A 17,385-nucleotide genomic window follows, 5' to 3' on the forward strand; every position below is an offset into this window, starting at 1 on the left:
TGCTGGAACAACTGGCTATCCATAAGCAAAAAAATGAACTTTATATATTTTTTTTGTATAAACTTCACACCACATACAAAAATTATTTCCAAATGGATCACAGATCTCAGTGTAAGAACTAAAACTATAAAACTCTTAAAAGAATACAGCGGAATAAATCTTTTCAGCCTTGGGTTAGGCAAAGATTTCTTAGATATGATGCCAAAAGAAAGATCCATGAAAGAACACAATGGTAAATTAAATTTCATCAAAATTTTGTACTATTCAGAAGAGCTAACAACAGGCACTGATGAAAATGTAATGGAACTCTCACAGCTAGTGGGTACATAAAATGCTAAGAACTGCTTTGAAAAAATGATTGGCAGTTTCTTGCGAAGTTAAACATACATCTACCTTGTAATCTAGCCATTCCACTCTCAGGTATTTAACCAAGGGAAGTTAAACCATATAAATACTTCTGCATGAATGCTCACAGCAGCTTTATTTGTAATAGCTCAAACCTGGAAACAACCCCAATAGGGAAACAATAATCACTTAATATCCATAAGCAAGTGAATGGATTAACATATTGTGATATATCTATACAGTGGAATAATACTCCACAATAAAAAGAAATTAATCACCAATACAGACAACGACACGGATGAATTTCAGAATAATTATGCTGAGTCAAAGAGGCTGGACTAAAAAGACTATGCAACATATATGTTTCAACTTATATAAACTTCTATAAAATGCAAACCAATTTATAGAGACAGAAAGCAGATCAGTGGTTGCATGGGGACAAAGAAGAGAGGAAGAAAGAGGTTACAGAGGAGCATAAGGGAAAAATGGGGGAGGATATGCTTGCTATCTTGATTATGGTGATGGATTCAGGTACATAAATATATCCCCAAACATCAAATTTTAGATGATAAATACGGTAGCTTATTGTACACCAATTACACCTTAATAAAGCTGTTTAAAAATATAAAATCTGCCAGTACTAGGGCCATATTCCCCCAAGGGCAATAATAACCTGAATGGTAGGTATTGCTCCTCACCCTGCCAATATTTTTTTCTTAGATTGTTCTTTAGCATGTTTTTATTAATATCTGTGGTTGAAATTTCATTCTGTTTCAGTGATTTTTCTCCGAAACTGGTTTAACTGTCTTTTGTACTTGTCATTGTGACTAGATTTTGTTTGCTGTGGTACAGATTGGGTAAAATCCTTCATTTTTCCCTCATTGTATCTGACACCAGTCTAAGTCACCGTTGAAGGCAGGTTAATACATTCTATGCACTTCTTTGTTGCCTAAGAGAAATGGTGTGTGTACATTTATGTGTATGTCACATTTTCAAGGACAGAGGGAAGGAAGAATTCTGCTAAAGATAAGTGTAGTCCTTAGATAATAACCCTGATGATCACTTAATTAATTATTAAGTTTATTGAGGGCCTACTGTTATGGTCTACGCTATTTTCTCAATGGAGATTTCTTTTACCCTTCCAGAGATTTAGATAAGGCTTTTTTATTTTCTTTTCGACTTTCACCAATGATCTAATACTTGCTCTCTCAGTCTGTCCGTCCATCCATCCACCCATCCATCCATCCAAGTAGGCTCCACACCCAGCATGGAGCCCCAGTGTGGGGCTTGAACTCATGACCCTGAGATCGAGACCTGAGCTGAGATCAAGAGTTAGACGCTTAACGGATGGAGCCACCCAGATGCCCCATCAGTCTATTTATTTTTACATTTACGAGTAGCATCACCTTACTTTTCTCAAAATTGCTTTTAGTAGGTTACAGAACAGCTAAACATGACACCATTTAAGAATCTGCTGTGCCATTTTTGTAGTCAGAAGTTTCCTAATTCTGTTTAAGTGCTGCCACTGAATTTGGGGACTGCTTTTGGGGGGGGGCATATATTTTTAATAGTATATTAAAAGCTTTATGTTGTTATTTTTTCTGAGATTACAAACTGGGCATTTATAAATGTTTGTGATTTACAATATATATCTTTTCTGGGCCACATCTCAACATTTTCCACATGAATATATAACATGAACTAATTTAACACATAATGATAAAAGGTTTTATTTACTGAAGATGGAAAATCTTTTGTGAAGCAGAAAGAGAAATGGATAACATTTGTTTTAGTAGAAGATTATGAATGACTTTGCTCTGTGATTCTTACCAGGTTGCACTTAAAAAACTAGCTTTCATGGATCTTTTAAGAACTCCAGAGGCAAAATTAACCAGAACTTCTCCAAATTTAGAATTATCCCTCAAAGACTGTTCCTTCAGGAAAAAGTAAAAGCTATCAAGAATAAATAAGACAGTTTTAGGAAAAGGAATCTGGTGTTACTGTTCAATGACTAAATGTGATTTTTGCATAATAGCTGTCTGAACTCTTCATAACAAAGGGTTTAACAAATACATAAAAAAGCAAAGTACAGTTATCCCCCACTTTTTCAAAGTTTGTGTTATGCCACTCTGCTTTCACAAAAAAAGGGAGAAAACAGCATTCAGCATTTGTTTTGTAGCAAGCCACTGTACAGGCTGCGCACACCGCAAGTAGTGAGAGTACCCCACCAAGCTCCTTCCAATGAAGTACACTCAACATTTCAGCATTAAGCCGCCAGAGCTTTGAATTGTGTCTTTGAGCAGCTGTGCTTTATCTCGATTTATTTTGTGCATTTGTTAGCAAGATGTGTCCTAAGGTATCAGAAAAAAGCCTATGAGAGGGGATTCTTGGGGTCTGGAAATGCTAAATAATTTTTCCATATAAATTAATGGTAATGGCTTTATTTTATGTCATTTGGCTTACAAAAGGTTTGATAGGAACATTCTTCTTCTGGATGGTGAGGGAAACTGCCAATTATATGCTCATGCAGAGGGTACTTTCGCTTTTACAAATAAAGATGTCTTAGAACAAAGAAAAGTTTTCTTATAAATATTTAACAAAGACACAATGGAATATATAACACATCTAGAACGTAAATAATATGATTAATTTGCTTTAGAAAATAATGATTGGAAATATAGGCAACGGAAGAGGTTTCTCCATCTCGTTAGATCACAAGAACCTTTAGAATTTTTTGCTGATCTATAGGGTCCACGCTCCAGAGATTTTGACTCAGTAGGTGTGTATGAATTACAAACATTCTGTGATTGATTAAAACAGACCTTTATTTTAAAGTGAGGAAAAATCCAATGACAAAGCATTAATGCATAAGCAATACTCACCAGTACCGAAATTTTGAACCTAAAGTAAAATAATGTGCAAAAAAATTCTTTTGAGGTGGAAGTGGTCTGTCCAAACGGAAGAACGTGTGATGTTCTACACATGCTTTCCACAAATTTTTGCATGCTCTGTAATTCACCATATTAAATCCCAATAATGTTTCTCTAGATTCATGCTGTAATAAATGACAAAATGCAGAGAAACCAGGAAAACATCAGGATCTAATGCTCCATTTAGTTTTCTTTCTACAGATAAATATTCTAGCCTTACAAACAACTAAACCTTGTAGCACAGTACCTTTTTTCTTAACCAATAAAAAAGAAGTAAAATAAACGGAAAGGTTTGTAAAATGTGGATCTCACCTAATTCTGTAATATTATGACTCTTAGGGCTTTTATTTTAGAACATAGTTAGAAATAAGTTTAAAAATTGATATATATGTTTTCAAAACTTACTAGCTATAATTCTATTTCAAAATATAATCCTGGCCCATAAATTTTTTTTTAAGATATACTATCACACCTTTTAAAAATATTTTGAAATTTATAAATCTAGATTGTCAGTACATAGGAATATTCATTCAGTACTTCTGAACAATATTATGCAACTCAGATGTTAAAGTAAGCAGCAACATAACAGAATCATTTCTTTAATTTTTCTCTAAAACCTTGGCACAATTACTATTTAAATGGTTTCACTGAAGTAAACTAAATATAGTAAGGCACACATGTTTTAAGTGTACGGTTCTGGTTTCCACACAATGAATGCAACCATTTAACACCCAACCAGAACAAGAAATGGATTATTACTAGCAACTCAGAAGTATTCTTTGTGCCCCCTTTCTACGAGATTATCTTTGCAAAGGTAATCACTCTTCTGACTTTTATCACCATAGATTATTTATACCTGTTTTTGAACTTTATATAAATGGAATCATATATACATGTCTATAGGTCTGATTTTTTTTGTTCAGTATTATGTTTCTAAATTCATCCATATGGTTGTTAAAGTCACTTTCATTCTATGTAATATTCTACCATATGAATATACCAGTTTATCCATTTGTTATTGATAGACATTTGATGTTTCCAGTTTGAGGATAAAAAAATTCTGCTATGTGTGTGCATTTCTGCTGTTGGATCGTAAGATATTTGTGTTCATCTTCAACAGATAATGCCCAATATATATACTTCCTCCCACAAGCAGTGTATCCTCCACACATTCACCAACCACTCGCTTACTAATCTTTTCATTAACTATTCTGGTGGATGTATAGAAGCATCACATTTTGGTTATAATTTATACTTCCCTGATGATTAATGAGGTTCAACACCTTCTCATGTTACTGGCCATGTGGATGTTCTCGTTTCTGAAGTATCTGTTCAAGTTAGTAGCATATTTTTGGATTGGGTTGGATATTTAACCAGGGATGTGGTGTATTATATACATGTTCTGCGCTACTTCACTCCCTTAATGATGTCTTTTGATAATACAGTTTTTAATTTTAACACAGTCCAAGTTATTGATCTTTTCTTTTAAGGTTAGTTTTCCTTCTACGTCCTGTTAAATGTTTGCCTATCAAAAGATACAAAGATATTTCCGTAACTAAAATACAGTAAGATGCCCATGTATAAACATTAAATTACTATGTTAGAAGAGAACATGCTTAATATACCACTTCTTGATCACCGAAGAATTCTAAATTATGCTTAACAGTGGCTTGGCAGGCCCTAACTAATAGTTTACATGTTGTACCACACTCCATAAATAACGCAAAATGATAGAGAAGGTCTTACACAGAGCAGTATGCAGTAATGCCTTTCAGTAGAAGCAACATCAAAGAATCGTATACGTTCTTTTGACACCTCGCATAGTTCAAAAATTCTGTGTGATTTTGACTTCCTACTAATTGTATTTGGATAATTTGTAACAAATTTGCAATAAAATCCACCCTCCACATTTTGTATAAAATAGACACAAAATGTGGTATTGAGAGATAAGTAGTTCTATAAAGTTTGGGTATTTAAAAGTAAAGAGATATTTCAGAGAGAAACATTAACAAGGCATCATTCTGTAGACTATGACTATATACAGTCTTTAATCAGTTGTTAGATGACTTTTGTTGATGTTATCTGTGGCTAAATATATTTCTAATGATATACTACCTCGGAGAATGGTTGTGAGGATTAAATGATGTGAAAATAGCTGTGTAATTATCAGACACATAGTAAGACCTCAATAAATGTTAAATACCACAACTATTACTGCTAATAATGATAGTACTATTAATAGGAAAAAAATTAGAAAAATTGACTTCTACATTGCCTTCTACCAATATAATAATTAAAAGTAAAATATTTGTTCTCTAGTTTCCAGATAAGATGTTCCGAAACATGTACAAAAATTTTCATTCGCAGCATTAGTCATAATAGCCACAACCTGGAAATGCCAACTGTGCACTAATGTAAGAATAAATAACTTATGGTATAATCACTCAATATGATGCCATTCAGCAATAGAAAAATTATTGCTATGTGCAAAAATATGGATGAACTCACAATGTTACAGGTAGAAAGTAGACAAAAAGAGAACATTATGTATGATTTCATTTTTTAAAGTTCAAAAAAAAGCAAATTAATCCATGGTGATACAAATGAGAATAGTATTTACCTCTCAGGAAGGTTAATAACACAAATGGGCATCAGCTCCATTAGCAATAATACCAAGCTGTTAGTAATGTTCTACATATTAACATTATATATTTATTATATACTTACCAAACACTACCCTTAATATTTGTATACTTTTCTGTGTAACTCAATAAAACTATAGAAAAATTTTAATATTTTTGAGTATAAATGATAAATCATAGTCACTTAGATCATTACCCTCTGATAAAATGCAGCTGACTCAAATATTTTTAAGGTTTCAAATACATTTTACACATATAAGCACACACAACCATCTTGAAATCCGCATTAAACTTAATAAGAAATAATTTAAAAATAAATTATTTTGATTAAATAAATAAAATCATTAACAAGGTGAAGTTCTTTCCAGCACTGTACTTTCCACGATAACTCTATGTGTTGTATTTAATATATAAAAAGGACATCACCATTCCCACAAAGGGAGGAAACATACTACACATTCATGAACTAGAAACAAAACTAAACACTCAGTCTCCCTAAAATAAAATGAGCTACACATGATAAGAAGTGCTGCAGATTAGTAGGGAAATACATATATACACATGCACACATATATATATACACATACATAAATATATAAATATATATAAAATACTGTTACCACCCTCATGAATAGACCTTGGCAACTGACAATGAACATCATGATTGGGATCAGTTTCAAAGTTCGAAAGAGAGCAAAATGGATATATACAGAAGAACTTTGAATCAGAACCACAGTGACACTATGGAAATAAATAAACATTGTCATAAAATGTGAATTAACTAACTCAGTAGGCAGTTACCAACAATATTAGTAACACTTTCATTCATACTAAAAGTTCGGCCATGAATGACTTCATTTCTTAAGACTTCATTTATATAAATATATTCATTTATACTAATCATTATTAGATCACTACTCACCACTTCTTTTCTAAGTTGAACAAAAAATTGTTTGCACTTAAAAGAAATTTTTACAATCTTCAACCTGGATAAAAAGAGAATGAATTGGAGTATTTAAAATACTGAATAAAAATAAAAACATTAACTTAAGAAAATAATGTAAAAAACAATCTTTTAACAGTATATTCAGTAAAATCTAACCAATCATATATACACACATTACATAAGAAATCTTCAAGATTTCTTAGAAAGACATTACAAAATCTTAATGAATATGAACCTAACAACAGAGCATCAAACTACAAACTACATTTTCATGAAAAAATAATTAGAATCTATATACTCAATTGAAGAAAGTCTTATCAGCATATTTGCTGTGAACTATACCTTTCCCAATTTTATATCTAGAGAAATACATAAAAACACAAGTCACAAATTAAAATTTCAAGATATGCCAATAAGATATACCAAAAACTACAAGTAGTTTTCTGATTCTATAAGGATCCTAGAAATCACCACTCTGTTGTAACAAGTAAAAAGCTCAACTGATTGAGAAATCAACACCTCTTCTTGGATTCAGAAGAGAAGGGAGGGTGCAGGAACTGCTGTTCCCAGGATCTGAGAGACTAACAGGTGAATACAGAGAAGGGCAGCTTACCAGAGCAGAGACTCATCGAGCAGAAACTGCCAGAGGTACCAGTGCCAGAGGAACCTGAACTGTAATTTAAGAATTGTTGGAGGTTCCGTGTGGACAAATTCAAGAGTGAAAAACTCCAGAGGGACCCAGTTATGGGCTGGGGGGGCCTCCTGCAATATTGTGAAATTTATCTCTAGGAGCCCAACCAGAAACCCACAGTAAACATCAGAGAAAAATACCCTTGGGTTTCCAGCAAGGGAAGGGGGAAAGGAACCATCTTGAAACAAACGGGAGTACTCTGTTCTTAATAAGGTCTGCCTACAGGGGAAAGTAGTTAACCAAAGCCTCACTTGCTTGGGTATTACTAGAGCTTAACCAACCTGGGGAAGCCTAATCAGTTCACTCTAGCCATCTTATCCCACCTAGCAGGGAGGAAAAAAACAGAGAAACACTTGGGAAGCTCACAGTCTAAAGGCATGGGCTCACTAAAACACTGAGAGCTAATCATAGGATACAGAACACTTGCCATCCCCCTCCATCTCAAAGCAACATTACTAAGGGCCTATTTATAGAAACTTCCTTTTACTGGAATATCATGTCTGGCTATCAAAAAATTACAAGTCATACCAAAAGGCAAAAACACGATCAAAGAGACGGAACAGAACCAGACATGGAAGAGATGCTGGAATGATCAGACTGGGAATTTAAAACATCTATGATTAATATGCTAAGGGCTCTAATGGATAAAGCAAAAAGCATGTAAGAACAGATGGGCAATGTAAGCACAGAGATGGAAATCATTAGATTTCATTAGAAAGACTACCCCCACCCCCAAATGCTATGGGTAAAAAACACTATCACAGAAACAATACTTTTCATGAACTTATTGGTACACTGGAAACAGCTGAGGAAATAATCTCTAAGGCAGAAGATACGTCAATAAAATCCTACAAACCCCAAAAGCAAAGAGAACAAAGACTAAAAAAGAACGGAACAGACTATCCAAGAACTGTGGAACAACTACAAAAGATGTGACATACAGTAACATATGGTAATGGAAATACCAGAAGGAGAAGAGAAAGTAACAGAAGAAATGTTTGAAACAAAAATGACTAAGGAATTTCCCCACATTAACATCAAATGCCAAACCACAGATCAAAGAAGCTCAGAGAACATGAGCAGGATAAATGCCTTAAAAACCACACCTAGGTAAATCACTTTTAAATTACAGAAAACTACAGATAAAGAAAAAATCCTGAAAGAAGCCAGAAGAAAAAAACATCTTAAGTACAGAGGAACAAAGGTAAGAAGAGTTAAATCCAACTTCTCAGAAATCATGAAGCAGGAAGAAAATAGAGTGGGTAAAGTGTTGAGAGGAAAAAAAAAAAAACCGTCAACCCCAAATTTCATATTCTGTGAAATTATCCTTCAAAAATGAATGAGAAATAAAGACTTCCTCAAATAAAAATTGAGGGAATTTGTTGGAATGAGACAGGCCTTGCAAGAAATGTTAAAAGAAAAAAATATATAATATAGGCCAGAAACTTGAATCTATATAAAGAAAGGAAAAGCACTAAAGAAGGACTAAGTGATGGTAAAATAAAAACTTCATTTTTCTTATTCTTAACTGATCTAACATAACAGTTTGTTCAAAACAATAAAAGCAAAAATGTATGCAATTACATATGTTTATGCACCTATCACATATACACAATTATATACTTATATATACTTATATATAAGTGAAATGATTGACAGCAATGATACAAGGGACAGGAGGAAGAAATTAGTATTATCTCATTATTATAAGGTACTCACAGTACCTGTGACATGGCATACTATTATTTGAAAGTAGACTTGGATTAATGTAAATATAATTGCAAACTCTAGAGCAACCACTAAAAAAAATGAAACAAGAAGTAAAACTAATAAGCTAGGAAAGAAGAGAAAATGAAATCATATAAAATGCTCAGTGAAAACAAGAATGGCAGAAAAAGAATGAAACACAAAAATAGAAACAAAGAACAAGGGCAACAAATAGAAAACAGTAATGAATATGGCAGATATTAATACAAATATATCAAAAATCCTTTAAAATGTTAACAGACTAAATACAGCAATTAAAAGACATTGTCAGAGTGGGTCAAAACACAAGGCACAACAACATTTTGTTTAAATATAAAAACATATAGGTTCAATGCAAACAAATGTATAAAAATATACCATGCCAAGACTAATTAAAAAAAAGCAGGGGTACTAGGGAGGTAATGTACATCATGATGACTGTAGTTAATAATACTGTATTGTATATTTCAAAGTTGTTAAGACAAATCTTAAAAGTTCTCATCACAAGGAAAAAGAACTGTAACTATGTGTAATGATGAATATTGACCAGATATACAGTGATAAACATTGTGCAATATATACAAATATTGAATCATTGTACACCTGAAACTAATATGTCAATTATATCTCAAAAAAAGAATGAAAGAAAAAAAGAGTAGCTCTAATAATTTCAAAATGCAAGACTCTAAAGCAAATAGTTATTGAGGATAAAGCAGGGCATTGCACAATGATAAAGGGGTAAATTCTCCTAGAAGACATTACAAAATCTTAATGAATATGAACCTAACAACAGAGCATCAAACTACAAGAAGCAAAAACTGACAAAATACATGAATACACTATCACAGTTGGAGACTTCAACACCTCTTTATCCGAAATGGACAAATTCAGCACACAGAAAATCATTAAGGACATAGCTGAACTCAACAATATTATCAAATGGTTATAATTAACCTTTATAAGCTACTTCTTACAATATGAAAACATACATTTTTCCCAAGCTCATTTGAAACATTCACCAAGATAGATCATGTTTTCAGCCATAAAACACACCTTAACAAATTTCAAAGAATAGAAATCACATAATACCTACTTTCAAAGCACAACAAATTAATCTAGAAATCAGTAACAAAAGAACTACTGGAAAATCCTAAAATGCCTGGAGATTAAATAACATACCCATAAATAAAACATGAGTCAAACAAGAAATCTCAAGAGAAATGAAAAATTATTTGAATTAAATGAAAACACAACCCATCAAAATATGTGAAATGTGGCAAAAGCAGTGCTTAGAAGAAAGACCAAAAATGAATAAGCTAAGTTTCAATTTTTAAAAAAAGAAGAGTAGAGGGGTGCCTGGGTGGCTCAGTTAGTTGAGTGGCTGACTCCGGATTTTGGCTCAGGTCATGATCCCAGCATCCAGCTCTGCACTCATCGGGGAGTCTGCTTGAGGATTCTCTCCTCCCTCTGCCCCTCATCCCTGCTTGCACACACTCTCTCTCTTTCTCATCAATCAATCAATCAATCTTTAAGCAGATTAAATCTAAAGTAAGAAAAAAAATAAAGAAAAATAGTAGAGCAGAAACCAATGAAATTGAAAACAGCAGACCAATTAGAGATTATCAATGAAACCAAAAGGTAGTTCTTTGAAAAATTAATAAAATCAATAAGCCTCTAGCCAGACTAAGAAAAAAAAAGTACACAAATTACTAATATCAGAAGTGAAAGAGTAGACATCAATACAATTAAAAGCATAATAAAAGAATACCATGAATAAGTCTATGCCCAGAAGTTTTGGTAATCTCAATGAAATGGGCCAATTCTTTGAAAGAGATGATCAACCAAAACTCACAAAGAAATACATGATCTGAATAGACCTGTATATATTAAAGAGATTTAATTAACAATTAGGAAACTTCAAAAAAAGAAAGCACCAGGCCCAGATGTGTTCACTAGTAAACCACCAAGCATTTACGAAATCATACCAATTCTCTACAATCTCTTTCAGAAGACAGAGCAGGAGGAATACTACTAAAGTCATTCTATGAAGCTAGCATTTCCTTAATACCAAAACCAGACAAAGACATAACAAGAAAACTATAGGACAATCTCTCTCAAGACCAAAGATTCAAAATCCTCAAAATATTAGCAAATCAAATTCAACAATGTATAAAAAGAATTAAAGGAGAATTTTTTTTTTAAGATTTTATTTATTTATTTGACAGAGAGAGAGACAGCAAGAGAGGGAACACAAGCAGGGGGAGTGGGAGAGGAAGAAGCAGGCTCCCAGCAGAGGAGTCCAATGCGGGGCTCGATCCCAGGACCCCGGGATCACACCCTGAGCCTGAGGCAGATGCTTAATGACTGAGCCACCCACGTGCCACTGTATAAAAAGAATTATACAACAAAAGAAGGTGGGACGTATCCCAGGAATGCATGGCTGGTTCAACATTCAAAAATCAATAAAAACCAACACATTAAAAGACTAAAAAAGAAAAACTCACATAGTTATATATGCAGAATAAGTACTTGACAGAATCTAAAAACCATTTATGATGAAAACTCTCGCTATAGTAGGAAGACAGTGAAACTTTCTCAACTTGATAAAAGACTTTCTTAAAAAACCCTACAATTTAACATTATACCAATGGTGCGAAACTAGAAGTTTTCCTACTAAGATCAAGTAAAGAAAGGATGTCTCAGTTCACCACTCCTTTTCAACATCATATGGGAATCCCATGTTAATGCAATTAAGGCATGAAAAGGGAATGAAAGCTACAGACTGGAAGGAAGACATAAAACGTTGTTCACAGATGACACGATCATTTACGTAGAAGATCCAAGAGAACTGACAAAGAAATTCCTGGAACTAATAAGCAATTATAGCAAGGTGCAGGATACATGGTTAATAAAAAAGTCAATTTCTTTCCTGTATGTCAATAATGAATAAAATTTGAAATTAAAAACACAGTAACATTTACATTAGCACCCTCAAAAATGAAATACTTAAACATAAACCTAAAAAATATGTATTCAGGGCTCTTGGGTGGCTCAGCCGGTAAAGCAGCTGCCTTCGGCTAGGGTTGTGATCTCAGGGTCCTGAAATCAAGCCCCAAGTCGGGCTCCCTGCTTGGTGGGAAGTTTGCTTCTCCCTCTCCCTCTACTGTTCCCCCTGCTTGTGCTCTCTCACTCGTGCACTCCCTCTCAAATAAATAAAATCCTTTAAAAAAATAAACAATATATATTAGAACTATATGAGGAAAATTACAAAACTCGAATGAATGAAATCAAAGAACTAAGTAAATACAAAGACACTCCGTATTTATGGATAGAAAGAATAAGTACTGTGAAGATGTCAATTCTTTCCACTTTCAGATTCAATGCAATCTCAGTCAAAATTCCACCATTATTTTATGGATATTGATGAACTGATTTTAAAGTTTATATGGAAAGGAAAAAGGTCCACAACAGCCAACATGAGACTGAAAGAGAACACCAAAGTTGGAAGACTGACACCATCCAACCTCAAGACGTACTTTAAAGCTATAGTAATGAAGACAGTATGCTACTGGTACAAGAACAGACAAAGGAGATCAGTGAAACAGAACAAAGAACCCAGGAATAAACCCCATAAATACATTCAGGCCATTTTTTTTTTTTTTAAAGACTGTATTTATTTGAGAGAATGAGCGAGAGAAAGAGAGAAGAAGCAGGGGAAGGGGCAGAGGGAGAGGAAGAAGCAGACTCCCTGCTGAGCTGGGAGCCTGACGTGGGGCTTGATCCCAGGACCCCGGGATCATGACCTGAGCTGAAGGCAGACCCTTCACTGACTGAACCACCCAGGCGCCCTCAAGTGATCTTTGAAAAAGGTGCTAAGGTAAAACAGTGGAGCAGACAGTCTCTTCAACAAATGGTGCTGGAATAACTCGACATTCAAGAGCACAAATACGAATCTAAACAAAGACCTTACATTCGTCACAAAAAATAACTAAAGTTAGATCAGAGACCTAACTGTAAAATCAAAACTGTAAAACTCCTAGAAGATAACACAGGAGAAAACTTCGATGACCTAGGTATGATAATGCTTTTTTAGATAGAACACCAAAAAACATGATCCATGAAAGAAATAATAAATAAGGTGGATTTCATTAAAATTAAAAATTTTTGCTCTGTGAAAGACAATATTAAGGAAAGAAAAAAAGACAAAGACTAGAACAAAATATTTGTAGAAGACACATCTGATAAAGGACTGTTATTCAAAATATACAAAGAACTCTTAAAAATCAATAAAAGTTTAAAAACCCAATAAAAAATTAGCCAAAGACATTAAGAGACACCTCACTACAGAAGATATAGAGAGCAAATAAGCATGGGAAAAGATACTGCACATCATGTCAACAGGAAAATGCAAATTAAACCAATGAGATACCACCATGCAACTACAGATTGGCCAAAATCCAGAACACTAACAACATTAAATGTTGGCAGGGATGTGGAGCAACAGGAGCTCTCATTCATTTTGATGGGAATGAAAAATTGTATAGCTGTTTTGGTAGACAATTTGTCAGTTTCTTACGAAACTAAACATACTTGTACCATACCACCCAGCAATTGCACTCCTTGGTATTTACTCAAAGGAAATAGGAATTTATATATACATAAAAACCTGCACATGAGTACAAACAGCAGTTTTATTAATAATAACTGCCAAAACTTGAAAACAACCAAGATGTCCTTCAGTAGGCAGATACATGAATTAACTGTGGTACGTCCAGATAATGGAAAATTATTCAGCTCTACGAAGAAATGACATATCAAGAAAGCTGAAAAGATGGGGAAGGAACTTAACTCCATATAACTAAGCAAAAGAAGCCAATCTGAAAAGGCTACAAAATGTATGATTCCAACTATATGACATTTTGAAAAAAGCGAAACTATGTACAAAGAGAACAGTGCATGACAGAGGTCAGTGGAGGAGATGATTATGTGGGGCACAGAGAATTTTTAAGGCAGAAAAATTATTCTGAAATGTATTATAATGATGGATATACATACATCATTATATATTTGTTCAAACTCATAGAATGTACAATACCAAGAGTGAAGCCCAATGTAAACTATGGACTCTGGGTGATTATGATATGTCAATATAAGCTCATCCTTAGTAAAAAAAATATACCATTATAATGAATGATGTTAATGGGGAGAGCTATGCATGTGTGGGGTTAGAAAATATATGGAAATCTCTGTACATTCCTCTCAATTTTGTTGTGAATCTAAAACTGCCTCCCAAAAAACAAAATCTTAAAAAAATTAAATAAATAAACAAACCTATAAGCAATATTTGGACAAAAAGATGTTAAGATTTCAAGATCTTATGGAATGACCCTAAAAATATTTTTATCTTTTTTAAAGCATACTGATTTTTTATTTTTCCTTTCTACATTGCCTTTCTTCTTATATCCAAGTTATATAATCCTAGAAGAGGGGAGTTCTCAAAGTTTCATTAGTATAATCAATACCAGCAAAACAGATCTGCCTCATTTTTTTAACCTTTTAATAAGTAATACTCAGATCTTGTTTTAACCTTCACACCTAAGAGGCCAAAGATTCAACCTTACTTTGTAAAACTTGCTTTGGGGTCCTGGGCCAATCATCTAAGTAAATATTTTCATGGTAACGCAAAGTTTGGATATTTATGACCTATGGTACTAACAATCAGAAGCTCTTAGCAGAAGATAGAACAAAGATTTAAAAGGAAGCAATGAAAGTATGAGCTCAAGGATTACAGAAAAAAAAAAAAATTAAATAATTAGGGTTCCAGAAAGAAAAAAGGAAGAAGAGGTCAGAGAGTTTACATAAAGACATAACAGTGAACATCCCAAACCTGGGGAAAGACTTGGACACACAAGTCCATGGAAGTAACAGAACACCCTAGTATCTCAATGCAAAAAGGCCTTTTCCTAGACATATTATAATGAAACTATCAAAAATCAATAATAAAGAATCTTAAAGGCAGCCAGGAAAAAAAGAATATAACCAATAAAGGAGCCCCCATCATACTGTCAGTGGATTTCCCAGAAGAAATCTTAACAGGCCAGGACAGAGTAAAAAGACATATTAAAAGGACTGAAAGATACAAATTGCTAGACAAGAATCCTTTATCTGGCAAAGTTATCCTTCAAATATGAAGGATAAATAAAGGCTTTCATACACAAACAAAAGATGACAGAGTTCACCAACTCTAAAGCTGGTGAAAGTTGTTCTTCAAGCTGAAAAGAGGCTAATCAGTGACATAAAATATACAAAAAGTATACAACACGCTGGGAAAGGTGAAAAATGAACTACTAAAATGAACTACTTTATTTATAAGATAAACTCCACTGTAATCACAAAACAAAAACTTATAGTAGATGCACAAAAGACAAAAAGGAAACGTGAACAAAAGACAGAAAAGGGAAACAGACAGTAAATAACTTATACAAAGGCATGAAGAAACAGAGGGAAAGAAACTATGGAAATACAAGAAAACTAGAAAGCAATAAAAAAATGGCATTTTATATAAAGTTCTTACATATCAATGATTACTTTAAATGGAAAGAACTGAATTCACCAATAAAAAGGCAGAGTGGCATGACAGATAAAAAAAAAACAAAATTCAACTGCAGGCTTCCTACAAGAGATTCATTTCAGCTTTAAGGATGCACATCCCCTGAAAAAGAAGGGATGGAAAAAAGATACTCCACGCAAGTGGAAAGCAAGATGTATATACTTTTATCAGACAAAACAGCCTTCAAGCCAAAAACAGGAACAAAAAACAAGAAAAGTCATTCATTATATAATGATAAAGGGATCAATTCATCAAGAAGATATAGCAACTGTAAATATGTACGCACCCAACATCAGAGCACGTAAACATATTATGCAAATACTAACAGATACGGAGAAATAGTAAAATACAATAATAGCAAGGAATATTAATAACCCACTCTCAAAAATGGAAAGAGCATCCAGATAGAAATTCAATAAAGAAACAATGGACTTGAACCATACATTACATGAAATAGATCTAAAGGCATCTATAGAACATTCAATCTAACAGCAGCAGAACACACATTCTTCTCAAGTACACATGGAACATTCTCAAGGAAAAGATCATATGGTAGGACACAAAACAAGTCTTAGCAAATTTAAGAAGACTAAAATCAAACCAACTATCTTTTTCAACCACAATGGTATGAAAACAAAAATCAACAACATGAGGAAAGGTAGAAAAACTACATACATGTAGAAACTAAACAACATGCTCCTGAACTACAAATGGGTCAAAGAAGAAATGAAAAAGATAACCAAAGAATATCTTAAAAAATATGAAACACAAAATAACAAAACATATGGAATGAAAGCTATAAAAGCAGTTCTGAGAGGGGCGTTTATAGCAATAAATGCATATACTGTTGACCCTTGAACAACATGGGGTTTAGAGGCACCAACTTTGCACACAGTTGAAAATCCACATAACTACTAGTAGCCTACTGTTTACCAAAAGCCTTACCAATAATATATAGTCAAACAACAAATATTTTGTATGTATGCTTTATGTATGACATACTGTATTCTTACAATAAAGTAAGCTAGAGGGAAAAATGTTAATAGAATTCTAAGAGAAAATACTGTTTACAGTACTAAACTGTATTTATTGAAAAAATTCACATCTAAGTGAACCTACGCAGCTCAAATCCATGTTATTCTAGGGTTTCCTCTATTAAGAAATTCGAAAGATCATAAATGAAGAACCTAACTTTACACCTCAAGGAACTACAAAAAGAACAAATTAAGCCCAAAGTTAGCAGAAGAAAAAATAATAAAAAAGATCAGAGCAGAAACAAATGAAATGGAGACCAGAAAAGACAAAGGAAAGATCAAAACTAAGAGCTGGTTTTTTTCCCAAAAGATACACAAAATTGACAAATCTTTAGCAAGACTAAGAAAAAAATGACTCAAATAAAATCAGAAATGAAAGAGGAAAAATTACAACTGATACTATAGAAATAAAGGATCATGAGACTACTGTGAACAAATTAG

The 17,385-nt window shown here is 33.3% G+C and overlaps 1 protein-coding gene across 9 annotated transcripts in view; it reads right to left on the reverse strand.

Moving 5' to 3' along the window:
- The window catches only part of PTPN4 (protein tyrosine phosphatase non-receptor type 4), a 207,466-nt gene that overhangs the window by 62,592 nt on the left and 127,489 nt on the right, over positions 1-17,385 (reverse strand). For all 9 annotated transcript variants that reach the window (XM_026510144.4, XM_026510145.4, XM_044388278.3 and 6 more), the window contains exons 11-12: positions 6,840-6,903; positions 3,228-3,400 (exon numbers count right to left, since the gene is read on the reverse strand). In XM_026510144.4, coding sequence (XP_026365929.1) covers positions 3,228-3,400; positions 6,840-6,903 — 237 coding nt within the window. The remainder of the gene's footprint in view (positions 1-3,227; positions 3,401-6,839; positions 6,904-17,385) is intronic.

Source organism: Ursus arctos, unplaced genomic scaffold, assembly GCF_023065955.2.
Source record: "Ursus arctos isolate Adak ecotype North America unplaced genomic scaffold, UrsArc2.0 scaffold_1, whole genome shotgun sequence".
NCBI classification, from domain to species: domain Eukaryota; kingdom Metazoa; phylum Chordata; class Mammalia; order Carnivora; family Ursidae; genus Ursus; species Ursus arctos.